Source organism: Gracilinanus agilis, chromosome 4 (genome assembly GCF_016433145.1).
Source record: "Gracilinanus agilis isolate LMUSP501 chromosome 4, AgileGrace, whole genome shotgun sequence".
NCBI classification, from domain to species: Eukaryota; Metazoa; Chordata; class Mammalia; order Didelphimorphia; family Didelphidae; genus Gracilinanus; species Gracilinanus agilis.
This window is the reverse complement of record NC_058133.1, coordinates 403,453,024-403,478,041: the sequence shown is the minus strand read 5'-3', so window position 1 is coordinate 403,478,041 and position 25,018 is coordinate 403,453,024. Positions and strand designations below refer to the sequence as shown.

General features: G+C 39.7%; 1 protein-coding gene across 5 annotated transcripts in view; it reads right to left on the bottom strand.

Annotated features, from left to right (window-relative positions):
• Positions 1-6,957: 6,957 nt before the first annotated feature.
• AIG1 (androgen induced 1) overlaps positions 6,958-25,018 on the bottom strand; it is a 329,441-nt gene continuing 311,380 nt past the window's right edge. For 3 of the 5 annotated variants that reach the window (XM_044671564.1, XM_044671567.1, XM_044671568.1), the window contains 2 exons: positions 12,868-13,031; positions 6,958-7,638 (listed from right to left, as the gene is read on the bottom strand). In XM_044671564.1, coding sequence (XP_044527499.1) covers positions 7,601-7,638; positions 12,868-13,031 — 202 coding nt within the window. In that variant the 3' untranslated portion in view covers positions 6,958-7,600. Of the gene's footprint in view, positions 7,639-11,940; positions 11,959-12,867; positions 13,032-25,018 lie in introns of all 5 variants that reach the window. The other 2 variants (XM_044671565.1, XM_044671566.1) reach the window with 2 other exon arrangements.

Genomic DNA, 25,018 nt, shown 5'->3' with positions numbered 1-25,018 from the left:
TCAAGATACTATTCTTGCCCACTTCTTTCTTTAAATTGTCCATGAACTATTTACCCAGTAAGAAGGATTTCTTATTTTTCCTTTAATAGTTTATGGGCACCAGAGCAAATGTTTGGGCTATCCATCTGCACTGTTGAAATTTGCCACGTTCTAGCCCACCTCCTTTTCCAGCTTCAAATGCTCCTAGTTATTTCTTTTATTTAACCTCTTTCAATGAAATCATCATGGACAATATATGGAGTCCATCAATGATCAAACCTATGCTGATGATTCTCAGATCTACTAACATAGTCCTAACCTCTCTCCTAACTTCTATGTGTTTCTCCATATACACTGAATAGTTCACATGTGACATTGTTATCCTCAATAACTCTTTTATAACTCAATAAACTCTAGTGATTGCCCATCACTTCAATGATTAATTCTAAAATTCTCCAGCATTGAAAATTCTTCATAACTTGGCTATTTTCTACCTTTCTAGGCTTACTTAATCCCATCTATGGTAGGATCCAGAGACAATGGCATCCTTGTCCCTTGAACAAGACACTCCATCTTCCCATGGTTGGCATTTTCACTGGCTCTCTCCCATGCCTGGAATTAAATTCCTCCTTTTCTTTGTTGTGTGGCTTTCCTTCCCTTCAAGTTCCAAATAAAATCCTGCTCCCTCTAGGAGGCTTCCCCAACCTCTCTGAAGCCTTCAGCAGTCCCCCTTTGTCACAATGCAGAATACAACTGGTTCTCGGTACCTTCCCAGCCTTATCTTCCTCTACTAACCATACATAAGTCCTTTGGACTTCTTATGTTAAACTCCTCATTCATGCTCCCCTTCCTTATTCTTGCCCTAAACCTTTGCTCATGATTGACCAGAACACATTTAAATGGGGCCACACAGACTTAACATAATACATCACGCCAGCCTCAGAATGACCCACAGAGCTAGGAACTTGCATGATTGGCCACATTACACAGCCGAGGAAATAAATCACAGAGGAGTTAAGGGACTTGTCCCAACTCTCAGAACTAATAAGGGGTCGAGCTGGCATTGGACATGGATTGAAGGACTTTTCCACATTGTACCCTGCAGTCACCCTGCTGTTATTTCTCCTTCCAGGGCTATTCCTCCCACATTCACCCTCCTTCAAATCCTGCATTGCCTTCAAGGTTCAGCCCAAGTCTTCCTAGAACCCACTCTCAGGTCATCTTTTCCACCAAATCTTATAGCTAGCGCTTCCTTTAAGTCCTACTCATGGGATACTTAATCCCTTACATCTGTACATTGTTTAACTTTTCTCATGTGAGAAAGTGATTATGAGCTCCTTGAGAGTAGGGACTGTATTTCTTTGTACAGCCTCTAATATGCATGATCTTTTTGTGTTCCATAAATATTTGTTGAGTGATTCGTTGTTCTCTTATGGCTTTATTTTAAAGAGCATTTTTTAGTTTCAAGGATGGGGATTTGGGTAGTTTTCACAAAAGGCACAGAACTCTCTTGTTCTCACTTCTTTTTCTCTTCTCTGGAGTCTTTAACACAATCATCAGTTTGAAAAGGTCATGGGCACTTGGACACTGACAGAGAGAAGGAAGCCATCAGACCCTAGGAGTTCTAACATCTCCAGGCTCCATATATATGCAAATCTCTTAACAAATTTCAAACAATGTAACAGTACCACAGGCCAGTTTCCCAGGGTAGGGGAGGCACAGAGGACCATTGTTCAAGTTTAGCAGGGGGTATGACCTAATCCCGCCTTCCTTCTCTCCCCATGTCCATGCCTTTCCTCTTGGTCCAGTGCATAAGTCCCTACCAGCTATATGGAATAAAGTCTCTTGGTAGTTGAATGCCCACCACTTCCAGTTCAGGCTATGAAATTGGTGTGTGTGTGTGTGTGTGTGTGTGTGTGTGTGTGTGTGTGTGTGTGTGTGTATGTGACACAGATGCAGAGAGAGACAGAGAGACAGAGAGAGACAGAGACTGAGAGAGACAGAGACAGAGAGAGACAGAGAGACAGAGAAAGAGGGAGAGAGAGAAAGAGACAAAGAGAGAGGGAGAGAGAGAGAGATAGAGAGAGAATTAGAATGAAAAGAAATGGGGTTTGAGAGCTGAAAAACAGGCAGAAATAATGTATAAAGATGGCTAGAAAGTTTTAAAACAAAATTCACACTGAGGCACAAAGAGTCAAGAATCTCAAGACTTTCAGTTATATAAAATGTAAAAAAAAATCTGCACAAACCAAACCATTAAAAAGGGTGACTGGGGAAACTATCTTTTCAGGAAATTTCTCTGATAAAGGTCTCATTTCCAAGATATATAAGGAAGTGATTCAAATCTATAAGAATAAGAGTCATTCCCCAATTGCTAAATGACCTAAGGCAGTGATGGGCAAACTTTTTAAAAAGGGGGCCAAAGGAAAGGAAATACTCATGTCTGTTTTTAAGGCAACTCTTTTGATGTTTCATTGTATTGTATCCTACTCATTGTAATCGACAGATTAGGAATAATGTTGTGCTGGCCTGGATAGAACATTTCAGGGGGCCACATCTGGCCTAGGGCCGTAGTTTGCCCTTCACTGGTCTAAGGACATAATAAACAAGCAGCTTTCAAAAGAAGAAGCCCAGACTATTTCTATCATTTTTTTAAAGAAAGTTCCAAATCATTACTAATTAGAGAAATGCAAATAATGAAATTCTGAGATTCTATCTCACATCTATCTATCAATCATATTGGCAAAGATGACAAAAAGGGAAAATGATAATGATAAAATGATAAAATGTTCGTAGGGCTGTGGGAAAATTGGTACATTGATGTGCTGGTGGTGGACCTGTGAATGGGTCTAATCATTTTGGAAAGCAATTGGGAATTATATACAAAAAGTTTCTAAATGGTACATACCCTTTGACCCAGCTTAGACCACTACAAGATATAGACCCAAAAGAAACAGAAGAAACAGGAAAAGGTTTTTATGTACAAAAATATTGATAGAAGCTTGTAAAAGAAACAACAAAACTAGAGGCTAAAAGAAGACCCATCAGCAGAGGAATGGCTATATAAATGGTGATATATGATGTGATATATGTGATATAAGATGTGATGTGCTGTAAGAAATGAGAAATAAAATATGTGATTTCAAAAAGATATAGGACTAATGTGAAATGATGCAGAAATGATGCAGAGTGAAGTAGAACCAGAAAAACAATTTATACATATCATTATTATAAAAATAGTTCTAAAGACTTTTATAAATTGATGATGGATTCAATGAGCTGAACCAAAACAATTTGTACACTAACAATACCAAAGAAATGGATGACTTTGAATACTGTTATGGCTATAATCAATACAATAACTATTCTTGATTCCAGAGGACTGATGATGATGAAATATATCTACATCCTGACAGAAAGGAGATGGATTTAGATTGTGGAAATAAGAAATATTAATTTTTTATACAGTTGATGAGGGAATTAGTTTTTCTTGAGTACTTTTTTTAACAAAGAATTTGTTTTCAATTCTCTTTGTTTTTGATAAAGTGGGAGGTAAGAGGTTATTGTGTTGATATAATTCTTTATTCTTATTGTTTTTGTATAAATTATTTTCTTAGTTCTGTTCACTTCATTCTGTGTCAGGTCATGCTATTTGGGATTCTCAGAATTTATTTCTTTTGTGATTTTATACAGCACAATAATATTCTATTACATTCGCATACCATAATTTATTCATTCATTTGCCAATTGCTGAAGAAAAAATCTAGGGTACCTCATTGAGTGCTGATTCTTTTTCTACTCCCCTTTTTTAATATTCCTTTCACTATCAGGAAGTTTATTTTGCTTGTGATCATTCTTTTTTCAGGATTATCCTCCCTTTGGACACCTCCCTGTTCTTGCTTGGGGGGGGGGGAGGGCAGGGATTTGATATGCATCAATTGAAATACAAAATATGTGTTTACATATTCAGCTCTCCTTTGTCCATTTCAGATAAGAGTTTGGGTCATGGGATATCCACTCCTCTCACCCTTCAATTTTTAACCTTAGGCACTTACTATATGACTCATAGCAAGTCACTTGACCTCATTTTGCTTCAGATTCCTCAATGGTAAAATGAGGGTAATAACCTCAGAGGGTTGTTGTGACAATCAAATGAGATATTTGTGAAGTGGTTAGCACAGTGTATAGCATATAGTAGATTCTCTATAAATGCTTATTTATTTCCCCTCAACCCCCACCCAGTGTTCTTCTATTTTCCTCATGTATCCTGATTATGAGAAATAGTAAGTTCTGAAGGGGCACCTGTTTTTTCTACTATTAGAATGTTAGCATTACATTATCATATAGTTCCTCCTGATTGCTTAAATGTATTTACCTTATTGGTAAATAGGTCTTCTGGACTCTTGTCTTTGTATTTCAAAGTTCCTATTCAGCTCTATTATTTTCATCAGAAACTCTTGAAAGTCCTTTATTAAAGATCTATTTTTTTTTCTCTGAAGGATTATATTCAACTTTGAAGAGTGAGTTATTCTTGGTTATAAACCCATGTCTTTTGCCTTTAAGAATACTGTATTCTAAAATATTTTATTTTTAGTAGATGTTGACAAGTCTTGTGTGATCCTGAATCTTATTTTTTCGTAATTGGACAGCTTTCTTCTGGATGCCTACAGTATTTTTTCTTAAAAAACAAACAAACAAAAAACAATCTCTTGATTTTGGCTATGATGTTCTTGGGACATTTCCTTTTGGGATTCCTTTCAGGAGTTGATCAGTGGTTTCTTTCTAAAGTGACTAGCTCTAATATATTTGGGGAATTTTCATTTATGATTTCTTGAAACATTGTGTCAAGGATTTTCAGGGAAACCAATAATTCTAAAATACTTTTTTTCTATGTCAGTCATTTTTTTTCCTAATAAATATCTCTCATTTTCTTCTATATTTTCAGCCTTTTTGATCTTGATGTGATATTTGTTGCTATCTCATGGAGTCATTGATTTCTATTTGGTCAATTCTAGTTTCCGGGAAATCGATTTCTTGAGCAAGGTTTGGCATTTTCTCTTCTAAGCTATCATTCTCCTTCCATTTATTTTCCCTCAAAAACTTAATTGTTCTCTTTTGTTTCATTATTTGGGTATTCTTTTAGTCCTTGTGGAAAATACAGTCAAGTCAGAAAGGTCCCTGCTCTGGGGCTTTTTCAGGGAAGTCCTCCACTTTTGGTCATATAGCATCACACACAACCCAACTCTGGTCATGCTGGAAGGCTACCCTGCACTGATGTTGATTTTGGTAAAATGGTCCCTTTTCATATTGCTTCTGGCTGATGTTTTAATGCAGTTCTGAAGTGGAAGAAGCCACTTGTAATTTCTTATTGGGTTGTTTGATCATTATTAAGTTTGGCATGCGCTTTGGGGTTTTGTTGGAGTAGGTACATGTGAGCTGGGTGGTCTGCCCCTGACTCTGGCAGCCATGTTGGCAGCAAGTCCTCAATGCCACTTTTTCAAAGCAAATATTGGTAGGCTACTTTTTCCAATCCTATGTAATTTTTCCTTTGCGTATAGGGCACCTATCAATTTGAATTCTTCTGAGGTCATGGTGTGCAGTGAATTGTTTTTTAAAGCTCATATTGTTTTTTAAAATGGAAGATTTTCTGAACAAATCTAATTCAAAAATGCTGAAATTTTAATACTAAAATTAAGTGTATTGTAACTTATGTCTACATGCAGTAGGCTATACCACATACCAGAAAGTACACTGAACTTTGAATAAAGATAGACTTGGGTTCAACTCCTGGCTCTGACACTTCCTAGCTACATGACCACAAGCAAACATCAGTTTTTGTGGCTGTTAAATGGGAACAATAATAATTGCACTAGTTGTCTAACAGGGTTATTGTTCGGAATGCACTTTGTAAACTTTAAAGTCTTACAAAAATGAACTATAGATTCTCAGAAATCTACAAATGGATGATCTGCAGTAGTCTGGCAGCTTTTCTCCTGAGTAGGTGGCAGTACTGTCTTCAGGGACAGTAAAAATGAGCTAAAGTAAGAAAAGGAAGAGTGCCACTGATAAAGGGGTTGAGTGTATTGTGTGTCTTAGTGTCTCAAAGAGGTGTTTGAAACAGAAATTACTTTAAAAAATATCTAGGACTTTTCTCCTCCCTATTAGCATGAATAATCAGTGACAAAATTATTTTGTATTGTGCTATCTTCTGATTCCAAATGACATTCTTGAAAGCAATTCTTGTCTTCCTTCAAGGACCATCTCAGAGACTATATCTTCCATGAAGCTTTTTTTGATTCTCGTCAGCTAGAAGGAATCTCTTTCCTTTTCAAATTTCTCAGGTTTTTTTGTTTTGGAATACTCTGTATTAGAGTTATGGGTATACAGATTTTAGTTGTCTGCCCCAAGATGATAAATTCTTCAAGGGAAAGAAAGGTTGTATCATTTATTTCTAGTGTATAGCACAGTAGATGTTTGATAATTTTCTGAAGGGATTAGCACAGAAGTCCTCATCAAGTATAAGTAGGAAAGCAGGCCAACCCTAAATCCAGAGTGATGGATAACAGATGGACAGGCCAATGTATCTCCAGAAAATATTAAGATAAAAAAACGAGGGGAGATTCTCTAGTATGCTTGGATGGATTCCTCCATTATACAATTATGGAAAGACAATGATAAGAACTGTTATGGTAAGAAAAATCTGTAGGGCTTGTAATTTGCACAGGTGAAAAAAAGCATTACATCATCAAAGTTATGAATCTGTTGTCATACCTAAGAAAAATTAAGATGAATTAAAAAAAATTATTCGGAGTCCAAGGCTTGGAAAATGAAGTCTTTTTCCTCCTCTGATGCAATGAAAGTTCTTTTTTTCTCTTTTTATTGAGAACAGATCCAGCCTCAGACAGTAGGCATCTTAGAAGTCGTAGAAACCAAATGAAAATGGAATCATCTGTGCAGGCAGGGGAGAAACACCATGCAGAAACCAAAAGAAGAACCACTGAATCTTTATTCATGTTACATTTTACATGTTGGGTGAATTGCACGTGTTTAAATCACAAGGGCTAATGCCAATGAGGGTCTGACTGAATGGTTGTAATTATTACTAACACACTGCCTATTTGAGGCAACTGATATTTTTGGTGAATTAATGCAATAGAAAACCTCAAACCAGAGTTTGCCTGGGTTGTTTTCCTTTCAAGTTTACATGGAGGCTTCTCAGTAGATTATTACAACCAACTTTAAGATTAAGAGCATTATCCGTTGTCTTAGAATCTGTTCTGTTTCTTCTAATGCCTTTGTGAAACCAGAAACAGAAATGCAATGTGAATTCTTCCCAGGTTAAAGGAAGCAACAATTACATAAATTACACTTTTTTTAAGAGCTCATAAATGTTATTTGTGATATTGGCTCTGAATAAAGAAGTCTTCAAAATACAATGAATGAAATGAATTCCCACATGAAAGGTATGTTTCTATTCTGCTTACATGAAAATACATTTATCACTTTGGAGATGGAGGCCTTTGCCTTGTTTCCTAGAATTTCCTTAGCTGTGCTGCCAATGTCTGTCTGAGAGGGATGTTCACTGGAGACACAACTCAATTCTTCATGCAGGACTTCCATTTCATTCCAGTTTAGGTCTCTCTTTACTTTCTTCCATACCTAGAAATATAGGCAAAAAATTGTGGATTCTTTTTTTTGAGCATCAAAATAAAATCAGGGTGTGGGAGTAAGGATTGGGAAGCAGTGTAGTACAGTGGAAAGAACAGTGGTTTGAGATCCAGAAAGCTTAAGTTCAGGTCTTGGTTCTGCCATGTACTACCTGGATGAATGGGGGGGAAGTCACTTCATATTCTAAACTTCAGTCTATTCATCTGCCCCCCAAAAGGACAGTAACACTTTTCCTCTTTACCTCACAAAATTGCTGGAAGGATGACCTCAAGTGATGGATGTTTGTTAAACCAGAAAGTAGTGCCTCAATGAGAATTACTATTATTTCTTTCTCTCTCCCTCTCCCTCTCGCTCTCCCTCACCCCCCGCCCTCTCTCTCTCTCTCATCCTTTTCTTCATTTTTCTTCCTGCTGATGTCAGTAGTTCTCCAAAGATTAACTCAGTGACCTTCCTCCCCACCCTCTTCTTGAATCAGGCAGGGCTCCACATCTCACGACACACCCCAACTCCTACTGCTTCAGGGAGGGGGGAACCTCAAGTTGACTCTTGAGCAATGGGGTGTTTGCAGAAATGCAAAACAGATTGCCTTGTAGCATTGGGAGATACATCCCATGACTTTTAGAACAGGCATCTCATTGCTTTTATTTTATTTTACTGTCCCTTACTCAGGGAAAGTCTTTGGACTTTAAAAAAATTCCAAATATTGCTTTTTTTTTTTTGCTCCAAAGAATCAAGAGAAGCAACTGCTTTCCTAAATTGCTTCTTTCTCCACATGTAGGGATGTGCTCTTTTAAACTCATGCTCCTTCTCTAACAGAAAACAGGTAGAATTAGTCATTTTCCTCCTGGGGGACTTGTCTGTGACTCCCAAGACCTACTGCCTATTATTGGTGTTGAAAGGAGTTTGAATTGGGGAATAGGTTTAATTTTCCTGGCCATAAAAATGTTCAAATCATTCACATGCTTGTTCCTGAGAAATGAATTATTGTTACAATCTGGCAAATGCTCTCTAATTGTCCTTTCCTTTTCTACTAGATACTCTGTTGCCAAACATCTCGTGGGCTGCTTGAAAAACAACCAAAAAAATAAAAACAAAACCCCACAAAAGTTTCTTTTGGAGATTTCCGAGACAGCTGTATAGGGAAGTTCCCAACAGATCAGAGATTTAGAACTGGATTGGATCTTGGAGGAAATTGAGTCTAATTCCTCCAATGTGCAGGTGAGGAAATTGAGGTTCATAGGCGTAAAGTGACATGGCTCCACGTCTCATAGGTACAAATGGCAGGGTTAATTAACACTGAAACTGGATTCCAAAATTCAGCACTGGTTTTGAACCCAGGTCTTCTGATTTCTAAGTCTAGTATTTTTTTTTCCCGTTGCCCAATAGTGCTCGGGGAAAAGGATAGGGACGTAGGTGGCAAGATGGGAGTTATAAAGTAATATACACAATGGCAAGAGGGCAAAGCTGGGAATGTTGAGAAAGTAACTATAAATTCTCCTTCAAGATGGGCCATAAAGATAGGATTTAAATCAGGAAGGCACTCAAGAGTGCCCATTCCTCTTTTGGTAGTGGTGGTGATAGGACGGTGTGAGGAGTAGGCAGACACTGATTGGGTGTGAGAGGAAGGAAATTCTTGTATGTTTATCGTTATTTTTTGTATTGCTAAGGCTCTTACAGATAGCTAACACCTGTGCCAGAGGGCCTATTTGAAAGCCTCTCCAACAGAACTTCCAGGTGGAGGAGCTAGGACTTTCATGTAAGATCCCATCTTGAGGTGAAAAATTCTCCAGACATTGCCAGTGCTTTAAATATAGTCATGGGTGTGCCCAATTCACGAGGGAGCCATGGGCAGAAGCTGAAAAAAACACCACACAAAAACACAACAAATTCAGCTCAGAAACAGCACCCTTGACTAAGGAGACTGCTCCTGAGCCAAACTTGCATTCCATTCCTCCTATGGGACCCTTTCCAGGAGTTAACTGAAGCAGGATTATTATTATTAGTATTAAAAAGGCTCTTTTCCTCTAAAGTATTTGATTGCAGAGGGAACTGTTTGGCACCGATGTTGGAATCTTCAAAAGTGGGGGAGAAAAATGAGGGGTGTTTCACTGACCCAGAGAAAGGGCAAACTGTTCTCCACCTACTATGGTTTGGCAGCTTAGGATGGAGGAAAACAAAACAAAACAATACTAGGTGGCTGTAAATTTTATCTTTTTAAAGGAGCAAAGAACTTGCTTCCACCCCACAGGCAGAAAACAACCTGCTATAAAGCTGTGGGGGGAAGTCCTCAATCATCTTAGAGAAGAGGAAGAGAGACAGGCAGGAAGGATGCCAGGCACCTCTTCACCCTCACTAAAGCCTTCTGCTTGGCTGCTCCATGGCTCCATCTCTCAGGAGGCAGAAGCCTGGCCTAGGAAAGGGGTGGAGGTGGGGGACCTGCAGGGGTTCTGCTGGGCACATCTGGTGCCTGGGGGGCTTTCTTGCTGCTCCACCAAAGCTGGGTTTCTGGAACACTGATGCTTCCGTGCACAGCAGGTCTCAGAGAGCCCCTATGGGCTGAAGGGAAGGTTTATTCTGCTCCAGGTACAGAGAAACTTAGTCAAAGCATGCACACGTACGCTTACACACAGCCCTACACGCACACCCAGATGCACATACCAAAACTCAACAAAGTCATCTCAGGTTGGTTTTTAAAAAAAATTATCAAATGTTTTAAATGGCTACTTTAATGTCCATTTATCAAGCACATCTTGTTCATGTTTTGTGTTGGACTGACCAGGCTGTTTTTCTGGTTTACTTCTGTCCCAAATTTTCAGGGGAAAAACCAAACCAAACCAAATCCAAACCAAAAATAGTATCCTTGCTGAGATGTTGATGGTGTGGTGGAAAAAGCAATAGCCTAGAAGTCAGGTCACCTGGACCTGAAACGCATTAAGGACTTGGAGTGAGTCACTAGACTACCCTAGGTCCTATTTCTCTTCTTTTTTTCTTTCTAAACCTTTACCTTATGCCTTAGAACTGGTACTGTGTATTGGTGCCAAGGCAGAAGAGCGGTAAGGGCTAAGCAACTTGGGTTAAGTGACTTGCCCAGGGTCACACAGCTAGGAAGTGTCTGAGGCCAGATTAATATCTAGGACTTTCTTTCTCTAGGTCTGGCTTTTGATCCACTGAGCCAACCAACTGCTCCCTTCTCTCCCTTCGAACACCTGAAGTTGGACTGGAAGCAGTGAAGAGGGCCAAATCTGGTGCCTGAGGACCTGGGTTCAAAGCCCAGCTCTTTTTGGGACCTTAGACAACCTCGAGGTAATCGTAGCTGGGGCTTTGCTAACCTGCCAGTAGCACAAGGGGTACAAAACCAAGGTGGTTTGGGTGCTGTCACCAAAAGGTTCGCTTTGGCCGCAGTTGTTACTCCCTAGCTCTCATGGGGCAATCCTACACTTCACCAAAGGCTGTCCTCTGATGTCCCTTTTCTTTCTGCTTATAGCACGCCCCTCCTCCATTTGGTAAGGCGTGAGCTCTCGGCTAAGCTAAGGCTAGACAGAATGATATAAAAATTGGAAGATGCCTCTCTCAGAATCAGTATCATTCCTGTCAGTAAAAATGAAAGGACCTAGATGCATCTCTCTGGTCCCTTCTAACTCTTCCATTTCTGGCCCTAAAATAAATTCTATGATTTTTTTCAAAGATCCCATGACTTTATAATTTTACCTTGAATGGGAAGCAAGGTTGTACTGGTAAATGTTTAAAAGCTGGCTATCTGTTTTAAAAAAAGGATGCATGGCACCCTTGTAAATTTAATCTGAATTATTAACATCTTCTTTATCACTTTCTTAAGTCTAGACAATCAACAAAACAACATATCAAGAGCTGTAAATGCTTATTCTGAAAATTTAACAATTGGCTCCTGGTTTGAGTGGGCAGGCTCTAGCATGTCCCTGGGTGGAAGCTACCATGCTACCTTGAAACCTTAAGACTCACTAAAATCTGGGTTAGAATTATATAACATGCTTGAGAAAAGCCAAACCACTGGCAAATTCCTCCTTAGGGCTACCCATTGGCTAGCCCTTTGGTGTGGTCATCTCTCCCTCCTGGGCTGGATGTAGTGCCGAGAGGAACACCACCCTCCAGCTCTGCACCACGAGGAGGAAGCACAGAAAAGGAGGCATTATCCCTCTAAATAGTGATCCCAAAGCCACGTGGCCTGCAGAAAACACAGCAATGTGAGCACGGCTGATGCCTATCACAGAAAGGCCGGGCACTTCTACGATCCAGAGTCCATCTGCAGTGTCCTACCCCGAAGGGAAGGTGGGCCTTAGCAGCTTTTCTCGAGAAGGAGCCCAGAGTTCTTCAGGGTTTAGTTCTGGTTATATACAACCAACACCACCAAACAAGCTCAGATCAGATTTAAACCCACATCTCGGTGTTGGATGTGCATTCGTTGTGAACTGAAACTGGTGAGGATCTGTGCTGTTGTGTTTCCCATCATTCTACATAGGCTTTGGGTAGTCTGGGCAGCTCGGTTAAGAGTGTGTGCTTTGCCAAGTCAGGAAGCATGTTAGGAACAGACACCAAAGGGACATCAGAGCCCAGGTGAAGCGTAGAATTGCCCCGGGACGGTCATCGGCTCTTTTAAATGCTAGGCCACTAGCAAAGCCCTCAAAGCCAGGCAAAAACCATGGGAGGCTTCTGCAACCCTTGGGTTTCTGGGAGGAGAGTGAAACCCCATGGCAGGTGGTCTTACCTACAGAAATGGGGGGGGAGGAGGGGGACTAGGCATCCAATGGAATGACTTTGTTGTGGTAAATAACTGTTCTGTTTCAGGGAGATCTCATTCTATTAAAAAAAATTAGGGCTTTGGAAGTTAAAAGATCACCCCAAAGAGCCTTTCCCTTTACTGTTCCTCCTCCTGCAAATAACACTTCCCATCCGTAGGCTGAAGTTTAATGGCTAATACCTAGTAACACCAAGTGAGCAGTAAACCTTTCAGGCAATTGCCAGCAGCTCTTAAATTAGGGCTGCTAGTTATAAAAGTGAAACACTATTCATAGGCAATCGCATGCACCCTGGAAGACGTTTAATTCACCGGAGGATTCATTTTATTTTATTTTTTAATAGTGAAGGAAGAAATAAGCTACAGTGGAATTCTACTCCAGTCTTTGGCCACATGATTCTTTCAGAAAGCAAGTTCTGTTGTTTAATGCTCCCCTAAACTATACTTACTCTTCTGAGTATCCCAGATATAGTTGTTCACAACTTCTCCCAGCAGGTATAAAAGGTTCATTAAAATGGTTGCGATCCCAAAGAAGACCAATTTGGGTCCTGGGCCAATGTGTGCCAAGAGAGGGTACACCCAAATCCCTGTTACATGATGCACCCAACACACCCTGAAATGGAATCAGAAAAGAGAAAAATTCACAAGTTGCTCTTATGGGCAGTTTCTTTCTTTTTTTTTTTCTCATTTATTTACTCATTCTCATTCTTTTCTTCTTAAAACGTGAGTTCCAAATTCTCTCCCTCTCTCCTCGCCCTCCCCCACCCACTGAGAAGGTAAGCAAAAAACCGTCATCAGTGATACATGTGAAATCACGTAAATCATCCTGGTGGCCATTTCAAAGCCCATCTCGTCCCAGTGATGGAGTGCCCAAGCCCGTTCTCTCCCCAGGCTGAGAGTCCCAAGCTAGGCGGGCCTCCGCGGCTCAGGAGGGACTCCAAACAGTGTGAGCTTTAATGGAATTATTATATTTTTGTTATTACAGAGGCTACTTAATCTGGTCTTTACACATTAAAACAACAGTGGCACCCGCCAAGTACATTCTCTCCATCTGTGGTTGAGATAAAACCCTTGGCTTCTGCGACAGCTCTCCTAAAGCGAGGCTTGCGGAATTTGTGCCAGTTCGTGGTCCTCAAGAGGTCAGTCATTTTTTTTTTCTTCTGAGGGGGACATGAATGGAGGACAACTCCCAGAACCCGGGGCTCTAGTGGCACAGCAGACGCCTCGTCCTCTCCCCAAGCCTCTTTTCTATTGATACAGGGAGGCCATGAAAGGAGTACAGAAAGGAGCTGGGACCAGAACCCCAGCCCTCTGAGCCTCTCCTAACTAGTGAATGCAGAGCGAGGTTCGGATTTCAGGCCTCATGTTCCCTGCCTGTATGGCGTGGGGCAAAGCACAGAACTTTTCTGTATCTCACTGACCTTGCTTTTAAGTAAAATAAGAGAGTTAAGCTGCTGGCAAACTTGTATAAAGCTTTTTTTTTATATAATTATATTTTTATACCATTAGTTTCTGTTTATAAATCTGTGTATTTTATTTTTTTGCATTTAAAAACACGATGCTGGAAAGTGGTCTGTAGGCTTCCCAAGCCTGTCAAAGAGGTCCCCGACACCCACGAATCCTTGGACTCGATGCCTTCTCAGGTTCTTTACTCTTCTAAGATCTCAGGACCTCTGGTTTCGCTTTCCTAGGGTTTGTTTCAATCTGTGCAACTGTTTTTATCTCAATCCACTCCATCTCCACACTCCCCACTTGAGATTATCATTCATAAAAGCAAAGGATTTAGTCCTGGAAGGGACCTTAGAGATGTCAAATTCAGCCCATTAACCATACGGATGCAGCCAAAACACAGAGCCTCTTTCCTTCTCTGTCTTGCTTTATAATTTATTTGTGTACCTATTGCAACTGTGTGTGTGTGTAGATGGAAATGCATGTTTAAATACTCATACACACATGTGTACACACACACGGACACAGAAATAAGTCAGGAAGCAGCAGAGTGTGGGTTGGAATCTAGGTTTTCTAACTCCAGATCAGCATTCTTTCCACTTCAGCGTGTTCTGTCTTTGGATTACTTTGCTTGAGTAGATTCATCAATAGGCATCCCCCTTCGCTGTGTTCTAATATCTGACGGGGCAGTCTGATGCTGTTTTAGTATCTGGTATTAGCTCTTTCCAAAATAGGTTCGCCCTCCCTGCTTAGAGAATTTCATTTCTTCGCTCTGAGCTTTCACAAAGCTGTGCCCACGTTTGGAATGCTCATCCAACTCACTGCTGCTTCTTGGGTCTCTGGGCTTCCTTTAAGAGAGAGATCAAGTACCACTTCCTGCAAAAATTCTCTCCTGAAGTGCCCGCTGCTATTGTTTTGTACCTATTTATTTGGGTGAATGTAAGCTCCTTGAGGGCAGGGATTTAGTTTATCTTGATATCACCAGGGTTGAGCACTAATTGAGTTAAATTATTAAATATTTATCAAATTGTATCAAAGTTGGGTTTTTTTTTTTTAACTTTTATAGGATAAGGGCTACCTCTCCTCCTCCTCACTTTATTTTGCCTAATGGTAAAATCCACATTGACCAAGGGAAAATATCCTTAATTAAATTAAATCCTCTAGGAAAGAGGTTATTAATTTTAAATTATTAGTTAAAAGGTTATGTCCTGCCACCTCTGAATAATTTTTAAAAATAAAATACATAGGATTGCAAAGGAAATGAATTATTTGAATAAAATATTCAATCCCCCTGCCACTGAAAACCCTGATGCAAGTTCACTGATGCTCTGAAATCAATCTGAGGACCTCAGGTTAGCACTTCTGCTCTAGGGTCTCATTTAAGTTACTACACACTGAGCTATGTACCTAATGGACCTAGCCTAGGAAGGAGCCCAGAATCTTGATCCATCTTGCTCAGTTGGCAAAAATCTATCTTACAAGTGTGCCAGAGGGCGCTGTGGTACAACTTTACTGAGTTCTTAAAGTGGGCCCAGGTTTGGAATCATGAAAGAACTGTTCTTGGGAAGGCCCGCTTGCCCTTTGTTTTACCAGAACCAATGGAAAACAATGTAAAATTATAAAAAAGAGAGAGATAGAGAGAGAAGGAGAGAGAGACAGACATGGAGACTGAGAGAGACAGAGATAGGGAGACACAGAAGGAGAGAGATACAGAGACAGATAGAAAGACAGACAAATAGTGACAGAGAAGGAGAGACAGACGGATACGGAGACTGAGGGAGACAGAGAGAATCAGAAAGGGAGACAGACAGACAGAGATAGAGAGAAAGACAGAGATAAGGAGAGACAGACAGACATGGAGACTGAAAGACTGAGAAACAGAGACAGACAGACAGACAGAGAGTGCTAGACAGCTTGATGGAATTTGTTGCAGCATGCCAACACAGCAGAAAAATCTAGACAAATGGGAGATGGGCACCGGAGGAGGAGGCTTGGTAAACCAGGATGTCCTTTGCTCACCCCCTCTTGACCGTGGCTTTATTCTTCATTACACAAGCAAACCTTTAGTCTTCACAAATGCCATACCCTGATGGGTCAATGGAACTTTAGTTTGACTAATGCAATTAACTGGGCAGTTGTCAAGTCGCTTGTTAATTTCTTGATGGATAATATAAGATTTAGGGTTTTTCACATTGTGACTCATTTTACTAATTGGCTTTTATACATTAAAAGTCTCACTGGCTATAGGAGTTGTTGGGTTTGGCAATCTGGGCGAAATAAAAACTGTAGCTGCTAATTAGTTTTTATACTGATAATTATTCTTCTTCCTCCTTCCTTCTCCATACAGTGGTCCTTCTTTTGTAGTTTTCGGTACTGATGATTTGCTCAGAAGTTATTGAGGTGGCTTCTAACAGTATTTTGGACCAGCTGATGAGGCCAAGTGGGTGCTATTATCAGCACCTACCTTCTGAGAGCTAAAGAGCTTTCATCTCATAGCTGGTATTGAATAATAAAGATAACAGCATTTACAAATGTTATTTCATTTTATCCTTATGATAACCAGTGCTATTATTGTCATCCCCACTTTACAGATGAAGAAACTTATGCAGATCTTAGAGGCTGGGTGACTTGTTCAGGGTCACATACAGCTGAAGTGTCTAAGGTCAGATATGACTATAATCTTCCTAACGTCAGGCCCAGTTCTCACTTGCCAGTCTATCATATCCTCACAAGAAATGAATACTATCACGAGCTTTTACTTTTGCTGTTATATGGTTAATTCATCTCAACCAGAGACAGAAGCTTTACCTTGCACCGAAATGTTAATAATTTAATCTTTACTAAAAGGAAATGCATTTATCACTGATAGTTGTCCTTTAGCATTTGGATTGTTCTATAAATTAACTTGGTGGATTTCAATGATCTGCATAAGGATTATGCATTGTGTAAACTATTACTTTTATTTTGGTTGCAAATCTTGAATCCTTTGCTGGGTTTCTGATACCATCCCTCATACTTTCTAGCTTTTTTTATTTATAATCCAGAAAGTCTACATTGAGAAAAAAAATCAATTAAATACTTAAGCCTTCATTAAACACTTACTATAGGTAAGGTACTAAGAGATTGGGAAATACATTAGCTTTGTAGAAGCATGAAGTTAGGAGGAGAGAAAATAATATACTTTAAAATTAAATATTAATAACTTTTAGATTATCTTTGCTTATGAATAACATGATTCCTTTTTTTGGGGGGGTGGCAAAGGCCTAGATCTATGATTTCATTTCTACAATGGTTCAAATCAGACCCTTCTTTGTAACTTATGGCACCAGAAGTAAGGGCAGGTGCCTAGCTAGGGTCACATAGCCAGGATGTGTCAGAGGTGGCATGACTCAAACACAGCTTTTCTTGATTGTTTGGGTCTATAAGGCCTAAGTCTTTAGGCTACCTCTTCTCACCATTGTTAGCACAGATCGTTTAGAATTGCTCGTTACATTAGAAAATCCTGCTTTTTGTCCTTGAAACGTAAAGGAGAATTTTCTCTCTAGACCTCTGCAAATTCTTGGCCTTTCCTACTATTTCTAGTTAAGAGTCTCTATTGGCTTTATTAGGATCTGCAAGTAGTTGTTTGAATACTAATGAAGAGTAAATATGGTACCTCCCTTTTTCTGGATCTGCTCCTTTTCCTTGCCTGGGATCCAAACTCTTAACTGGTAAAATTTTAAGATGAAATCACAGAGACTAAAACATTTAAGTAGTTTTTCAGTAAAACTGTCCCAAGTTAAAACATTCCACAAGGACAAAAGAAATGCAAATCTCGTAGTATCATAGTTTATGCAGTTAGAAGTCATCTTACTCTAACCTCCTCATTTTATAGATGAAGAAACCAGAGCCCAGAGAGCCCAAGTTCACATTGGTAGTAAGTAGCAGAGGTGAGATTTGAACTTGGGTCTTCCGACTTCAAATCCAACATAGTTTTCATTATACCATTGGCAGTCTATTAGTTAAGAATTAGCACCACTTTTGGAGCAACTATAGCAGCTGGGTGGTAGAGAGCAGAAAGAGCATGGAAGAATTGAGTTCAAATCTGGATTCAGATACTTATTTGCTGTGTGATTCTAGGCAAATCATTGAACATCTGGCTGCCTTAGTTTCTTCATCTGTAAAATGGAGATAATAATAGCACCTCTATTTCCTACTGTTGTGAAGATCAAATGAGATAATATTTATAAAGAACTTTGCAAACCTCTATATAAACTCTAGCTTTGTTTATTTTTGTTGTTTCTATTGGTTATTGTTTATGTGTTTATTTTTGTTATAGTTACTTAGCCATGGGGAAGGTAGCAATGCTGAAGATCCCTTAACCATTTCTAAAGCATTTCTTTCCAATAAAATGGAAGCTTGGGAACAAGGACAATTTGTTTTTGTTCTATTTTCCTATAGCCTATCATTGTGCTTTACAAATAGTAACAATGTTTGTTAAATTGAATTGCATGAAATCTAGTTCATTCTCTATCCCTTCCTCTTCAAATTTTTTGGAGTTTCGGGGATCTGTTGTGATAGCTGCCTCCACTCTATCTTGTGACTAGACATGAAATCTTGGATGATGTACCAAACCAGAATTTGCCTCAGGGAAAAGCCTTCTTAGTGATGTGGGTGGTGGTGCCAGAGAATTCACTGCCCCAATCCCAGTGGCAAACCCAGCAATGCAGTGATCCAATCTGAGGTAGTGCTGAGTTGGTGGGATGGGGGATGTGGGGAATGACTCAGTCTTAGAAAGGCTACAGAAAGCCATGTTCTTGCAATGCATGTTTTTATATATTAATCCTAAAGAAAATGTTTTAATGAACAAATATTTTGGGTCACCAAAACCTTTTTTAGCATCTCCATGGAAGACAGCCCAAATACATTAGAAATTCCCTTCTTCCTCCAACTCTTATCCCGCCTTCCCCACCAATGATTCTTTCTATCGGAAAATCTGCCTTCCTACATAAAAGCAAGATGTTTTCAAGGTCATAATTCTTTCCACTCATCCCTGGGGAGAAAGACAAATTTAATATGTATTCCATAATGAATTCCATAGACTGACAGATTGTTACAGCTGGTTGGGAGCTTAGAGACTTCCTAATCTAACCCCTTTATTTTACCGAAGAGGAAATTGACGCCCAGAGAAATGAAGTGTTTAATCAAAATCACCAGCTAATTGGGTAATGAGCTAACATAGAACTCAAGGCTTTTTAACTTCAGCTCTTTTCATGGGACGCCCTGGGATGTAGCGTTATCAGAGAAAAATGGTAGTGGGAGTCCTTTTGGTGACCTGCTTAGAGTCATATTTGGGGGGGCGTCTTTAATTTTTTTTATGGAGGAAAAAGTTTTCTTCTGAATTCTACTAAATCATAGAGATCAGGATTTGGAAAAAAGGCCAGTCATCCTCATTCAGGCTCCTGTCAGGACAGGATGTTTGCTTTCAATGCATTCCAGTGTGAGTTTAAACTAGTCTTTCAAGGCTTGAAGTGGAGTTTCCAGTTTCATAATTTACCTGTCCTCATGATGACTTTAAATTTAAATTCAATTTAATTCAACCAATATTTGCCAAGTTGTTACAATGTTCAAGCCAGACACTGTGCTAGGTGAGACAGCACGACAGACAAAGCTTTCCAGAATCTTGCGGAGGGGTTGGGAAGAAGATAGTTACACGGATTAGGAGAGAGGGAATCCTGAGGAGAGGTACTACAGGAACCAAGGACAGAGAGAACGCTGAGAGGGAGAGCTGACTTCTGAGTAAGAGGAAGGCAATTCAGAGTAGGCTGATTCATGGAAGGTCCTGAAGGATGTGCATATATATACATGTATATATGTATATATAGGCAGAGACTGTGTGCATATTTATGTGTGTGCTGGGAAGGGAGGGATGAAGATGGTTATTAGTATCTTAAATAACAACACCTTTATACAAATTACAACTTATTTTCCTTTTTGTTCATTGGTTTCCCTTCTTTCCAGAAAGAAAGTTGCTATATTAATAAGAGAAAGCATATTGGACTTAGATAATCTGGGGTTTGATCAGCTATACACCTGATGAGTCTTCTATCCTTGGGCAATTTATTTAATCTCTCAAAACTGCAGTTTTTCATCTATAAAATGGATATACATATATAATGCTTCTATTGTCTTCAAAAGATTGTTGTGAGATGCAAGTGAAACCAATTTATGTGAAAAACCCTTGGTAATTACAGATTACATATGAGCTAATATTATTAAATATTATTTATACTTCAATATTTCATTGAGTAGGTTGTCATTCAATGGTGCCAGTGCAATAAGAAGATCACATAATCTGAGCTGGAAGAGATCTTAGAGGTCCTCTAGATCAATCCACTCCTTTTATTGATGAGGAAACTAAGGCTTAGAGAATGTCAGGGAATAAATATTTATTAAGCCCCTACTATGTGCCAGGCATTATTCTAGAGAGGTGGCTAGTGGGAAAATAAAGGAAGACAGAGGACAGTCCCTGATCTCAAGGAGTTCACCATCTAATGTGTATGTCAACATATAAACAACTACTCACAAACCAGATATTGGCAGGGAAGGCACGAGATTGAATCAAGGAGGACCAGGAAAGGCTTCCTGTAAAGGGTGAGATTATAGCTGGAACTCAAAGGAATTCAGGAGATGGGGTGAGGAGAGAGGGTATTTCAGGCATGGGAGTGTGGGGAGATGAAGTGTCTTATTTGGGAATAGCAAAGAGGCCAATGTCAATGGATTATAGAGTACGTGGACCAGGTGGCTCTCAAGTGTAAAAAGTCTGGAAAGGGGGTAGGGAAGAAAATTTATAAAGGGCTTTGAATGTCAAACAATAGATTTTATATTTGATTCTAGCAGTTCTCGAGATCTCCTGGAGTTTCTCGAGGTAACATGGTGAGACCTGTGATTTAAGAAGATCACTTTGGCAGCTGAATGGAAGGAAGATAGACCAGAATGGGGAGAAATCTGTGGCAGGGGCATTGCCAGGCAGCCTATTTCAAGCACGAGGTGATGAGGGCATGTCCCAGGGCTGTGGCAGGTTCAGAGGAGAGAAGGGAGTACACAAGAGAAATTTTAGAAAGGGAAACTTGTTAGGTCTTATCAGCAGCTTGGATAAGGAAAGTGAGAGAGAGAGTAAGGACTCTAGAGTAACACTGAGGCTGTGAACACTGTGGGGACTGAGAGGAAGGTGTTACCTATAATAGTAATAGGTGAGCTAGAAAGAGGAGAGGGGTTGGAGGGTTAAGAAAATGAATCCAGTTTTATATATGTTGTGTTTAAAATGTCCACAGGACACCCAGTGAGAGATGTTCAATACATTATTGAGGATCTGAGAATGGAGGTCAACAGAAAGGTTAGGGCAAGATAAGTAGATCTGAGATAGTTGAATTGAATTGAATCCATAAAACCTAAAGAGAGGACCAAGTGAAGGAGTTACTAGGGAGAAGAGAAGAGAAGAGAGTTTGGGCATAATCCTGGGGTTGACAGTTATGGATGCAGAAAGGACTTCAGGTAACCAAAAGCTGTGTTCAACCCTTTTGCCAATGGAAACATTTTATTATATATAGAGAGCCAGCCTCTATATGGTAGGGGTTCTGAGTGGCGTTTGTGGCATCGGATTGTTAAGACAGGAAAAAGAAAATGAGAACAACTAGACTAGTGGTTAGCCCATGTTGCTCTGAACTCTGTGGGCTTTGGAGTTTATTATATACTGATTTCAAACAAAGAACACAAAGAAAGAGTCACAGCTGTGAAGGGGTCACAAATCATACGCAACCCATTAAAGTCTAAAAAGTAAAGGTACAGGTCCAAGGACAATGGCCAAATTCCAACCACCAATTAGTAGGGGATAATTGTGGGAGCAGAAATATTTTATGGAGATGTTCACTAATTGAGTCCTGTCTTCCTGGATTATAGATTTGCAGCTGGCCAAATAAAGTCCAGACTAAAGGTTCCAGTCTTATCTAAGTATGCAGTCCTATCTAAGTAATGTTTGTTAGGGTTCAGGCTTCTTAATTATCAAGGAGAGAAATTTTTAACTCAGTAGTTGTTGGTCTGTTAAGGACTCAAAGCTTTTCAATAAGTCTATAATGTTTTTCCAATAAGAAAAGGTATGTATCATAAGAGGTATCAAAAGAGGGGTCTCGGATTTTTATCTATTCTCTTATTGGCTTCCCACAATTATATTGTTTGGAAAACCTTATTATTATGCTGCTTTCATCTAGCTTTATGTGACTAGATATTGTTTAAACCCAGAATGTCCCACTGACTCCAGGGAAGCCACAGATATCTGTAAAGAATGTTTTGGATACACTCAGAACTTGAGTCCACCCAAAATACTTGTGTTTTGGGTTCAATCACCCCATCTTGTTTTGGGTTTACTATATTTAGTTGCTGATTTACATTTCAAGCAACCTCACCTGGGAACTGCCCTTTTCTGGAAACTGCCTGACTGTTCCATACTAGTCACCCGGTGGCTTGTCCTTAAGTCCTTGTTTGAATTTTATATAATGCATACCTTAACCACACAGAGAGAGACAGAGAGGGGGAAAGTGTACTTGTCACTCCCTGATTCCCTCCCTGCCCCAAGACCTTCTGCAACATCGGGATGCCTTCTGGATAACACCTCTTCTGTCTCATGCCTCTGATGGTCTTTTCTAGGACCAGCAAATATCATGGACTCTTAACTGCATGGCCACACCTCTCTATGCTCCTCTAGGCCAACTCCTTGGGTCTCACAGGACAAACTTCTCCGTCTCCACCTCTCAGGATATTAAACCTCAAGGGAGAACCTCAACCAGTCTAACCACATAGACTCTCTCAATATGCTTTTCTTCAACCACTGAGTGTCTGCTTGGACTCATTGCTTAATTGTTGACCTGCTCCAGTTCCCTTACACTCATATATACCTGTTACTCATTTCAAAGATCTTGAAACCCCACCTGTTCATGAACAAATTTGTTCATCATCCTCCACACTAGCCGCTCTTTCGTGCCTCTTTACTTCAGTCTTCATTTCCTTCCTCCCCAATGTCCTACTCCTGATCTGCTTGCCTCTTCGACTGTGCCCAGTGAAATTCCAGTTCTATAATTAAAAACATTTCCTTTCATCTTAAGCATTTTCACTTTGTAAATTCAATTTAAATCTTAAAGCTCTTCGATTCTGTCTTTTGGCAATCACTCAGATATGGCTCATTTCCAACAATATTGTTTTCCTCACCTCTCTTTCTAATATAGGACACACTTTGTTATACTCCATCACACAATGAGGGAGTTGGAACACTTCAGGCTTCCCAGTGCCACTTCCAGACTCTCATTTGACTATCTTTCACTAAGCGACCTCTCCTTTTTTGAGGTTCACACTATCTAAATTTATCACTCAATCCAGATCCTGGTGGTTGTTATTTATGGATACTCAAGATATTCGCCTTCCTTCCTCAATGAGTTCAGCCCCTGACTTTTTCCTGTGACCTCTTTCTTCTTCCTATGTCCTGCCTATACTAGGAGACTTTAATACACACACACACACACACACACAATTTAATTATTATTTTATATAGAAGCCCCTTCAAAAACCCAAAGTCCAAAATTCTCAACATATTCCATTATTTTGCTCTTTTACTTTACCTCAGCTTACACACACAAAGATGGTCACATTCTTGACCTTACCATTACTCACAAGAGCTCTACTTCCATGTTCATGGATTCCAAAATTTATCTTATCATAATTTTTTATCTTAATAATAATACCTAACATTTATATAGTTATTACTATATACCAGACATTGTGTCCAGTACTTTAAAAACATTATCCAATTTGAGCCTTACAACAATTTTGGGAGGTAAGTGCTACTAATATTCCAATTTTATAGATGAGGAAACTAAGGCAGACAGAGGTTAACTGACTTGCCCAGAATCACAAAACCAGTAAGTATTTGAGGCTGGATTTGACCTCAACTCTTTGGGATCTGATCAGATTAGAACCACCTGGCCCAACACTTTAACTCTTGTTCTTTGTCTTTATTGTTCTATTCCTCAGTTCTTTCTCAAGACATGACTCCTGCACTGACTGTTTCCTCTCTTCTCTATCACATCACCTTTGTTAACCCACTCAACACCAAATTGTCTTCCATTCTAGATTCCCTTGCTGATCATGACTTGCTAACCCTTAGCCATCTATGTCCTTCACTTCTATTTACATGTTGCCCAACAGAGCTGAAGATCAGGAAACCACACTGATTAGAGTCTCTACAAATTTATGTTGCTTAATCTCAACTGGGTCTTCACTGCTATAAGGCAAACATTTTATTCCTCCCTAACTGATTTGCTATCTCACTCTCCACAGTGGCATCTCTCCTTAAGCTTCCTCAAAGCACTCCTTTCCATCATCCTCTGAGACAAGGACTTTGCTTCATAATTCTTTTATCATTCTTCATTTATTTATTTATTTTAAGATGTTATTATCATGCAAAACGTATTTCCATATTGCTCACTGTTGAAAGAACACACTCACACATAACCAAAACCCCAAAAATAAAAGTCAACATTTCCTTTCTCTGGAGGTGGAAAGCATTCCCCATTCTAAACCTTTCAGGATTGTCCCAGATCTGTGCATTGTTGAGAGTAGCCAAGTTTTCACAGTTGATCATCATACAATATTGCTGTTACTGTGTATGGTGTTCTCTCAGTTCTGCTTATTTCACTCTGCATCAGTTCCCACAGATCTTTCTAGTTTTTTCTGAAATCATCTTGCTTGTCATTTCTTATGACACAATAGTATTCCATGTATACCACAATTTGCTCATCTATTCCCCAAATTGATGGATATCTCCTTAATTTCCAATTCTTTGCCTCTACAAAGAGCTTCATACTTCAAAAAACCAAGGTGACTAAATAGCCTCTTTTTCTATCCTCTTTATCTTACATCATTCAGACGTCTTCCCCTACCCTGACCTCTCATGTCTCATGTCTCATGTAGGTAACTCTTCTCTTTGTCAAGGTCAATCCCCCTCCATGCAATCAATCTCTCTCTCAACCTACCTCTCTCTCTGTCTCTCTCTCTCTCTGTCTGTTTCTCTCTCTCTCTCTCTCTCTCTCTCTCTCTCTCTCTCTCTCTCTCTCTCTCTCTCTC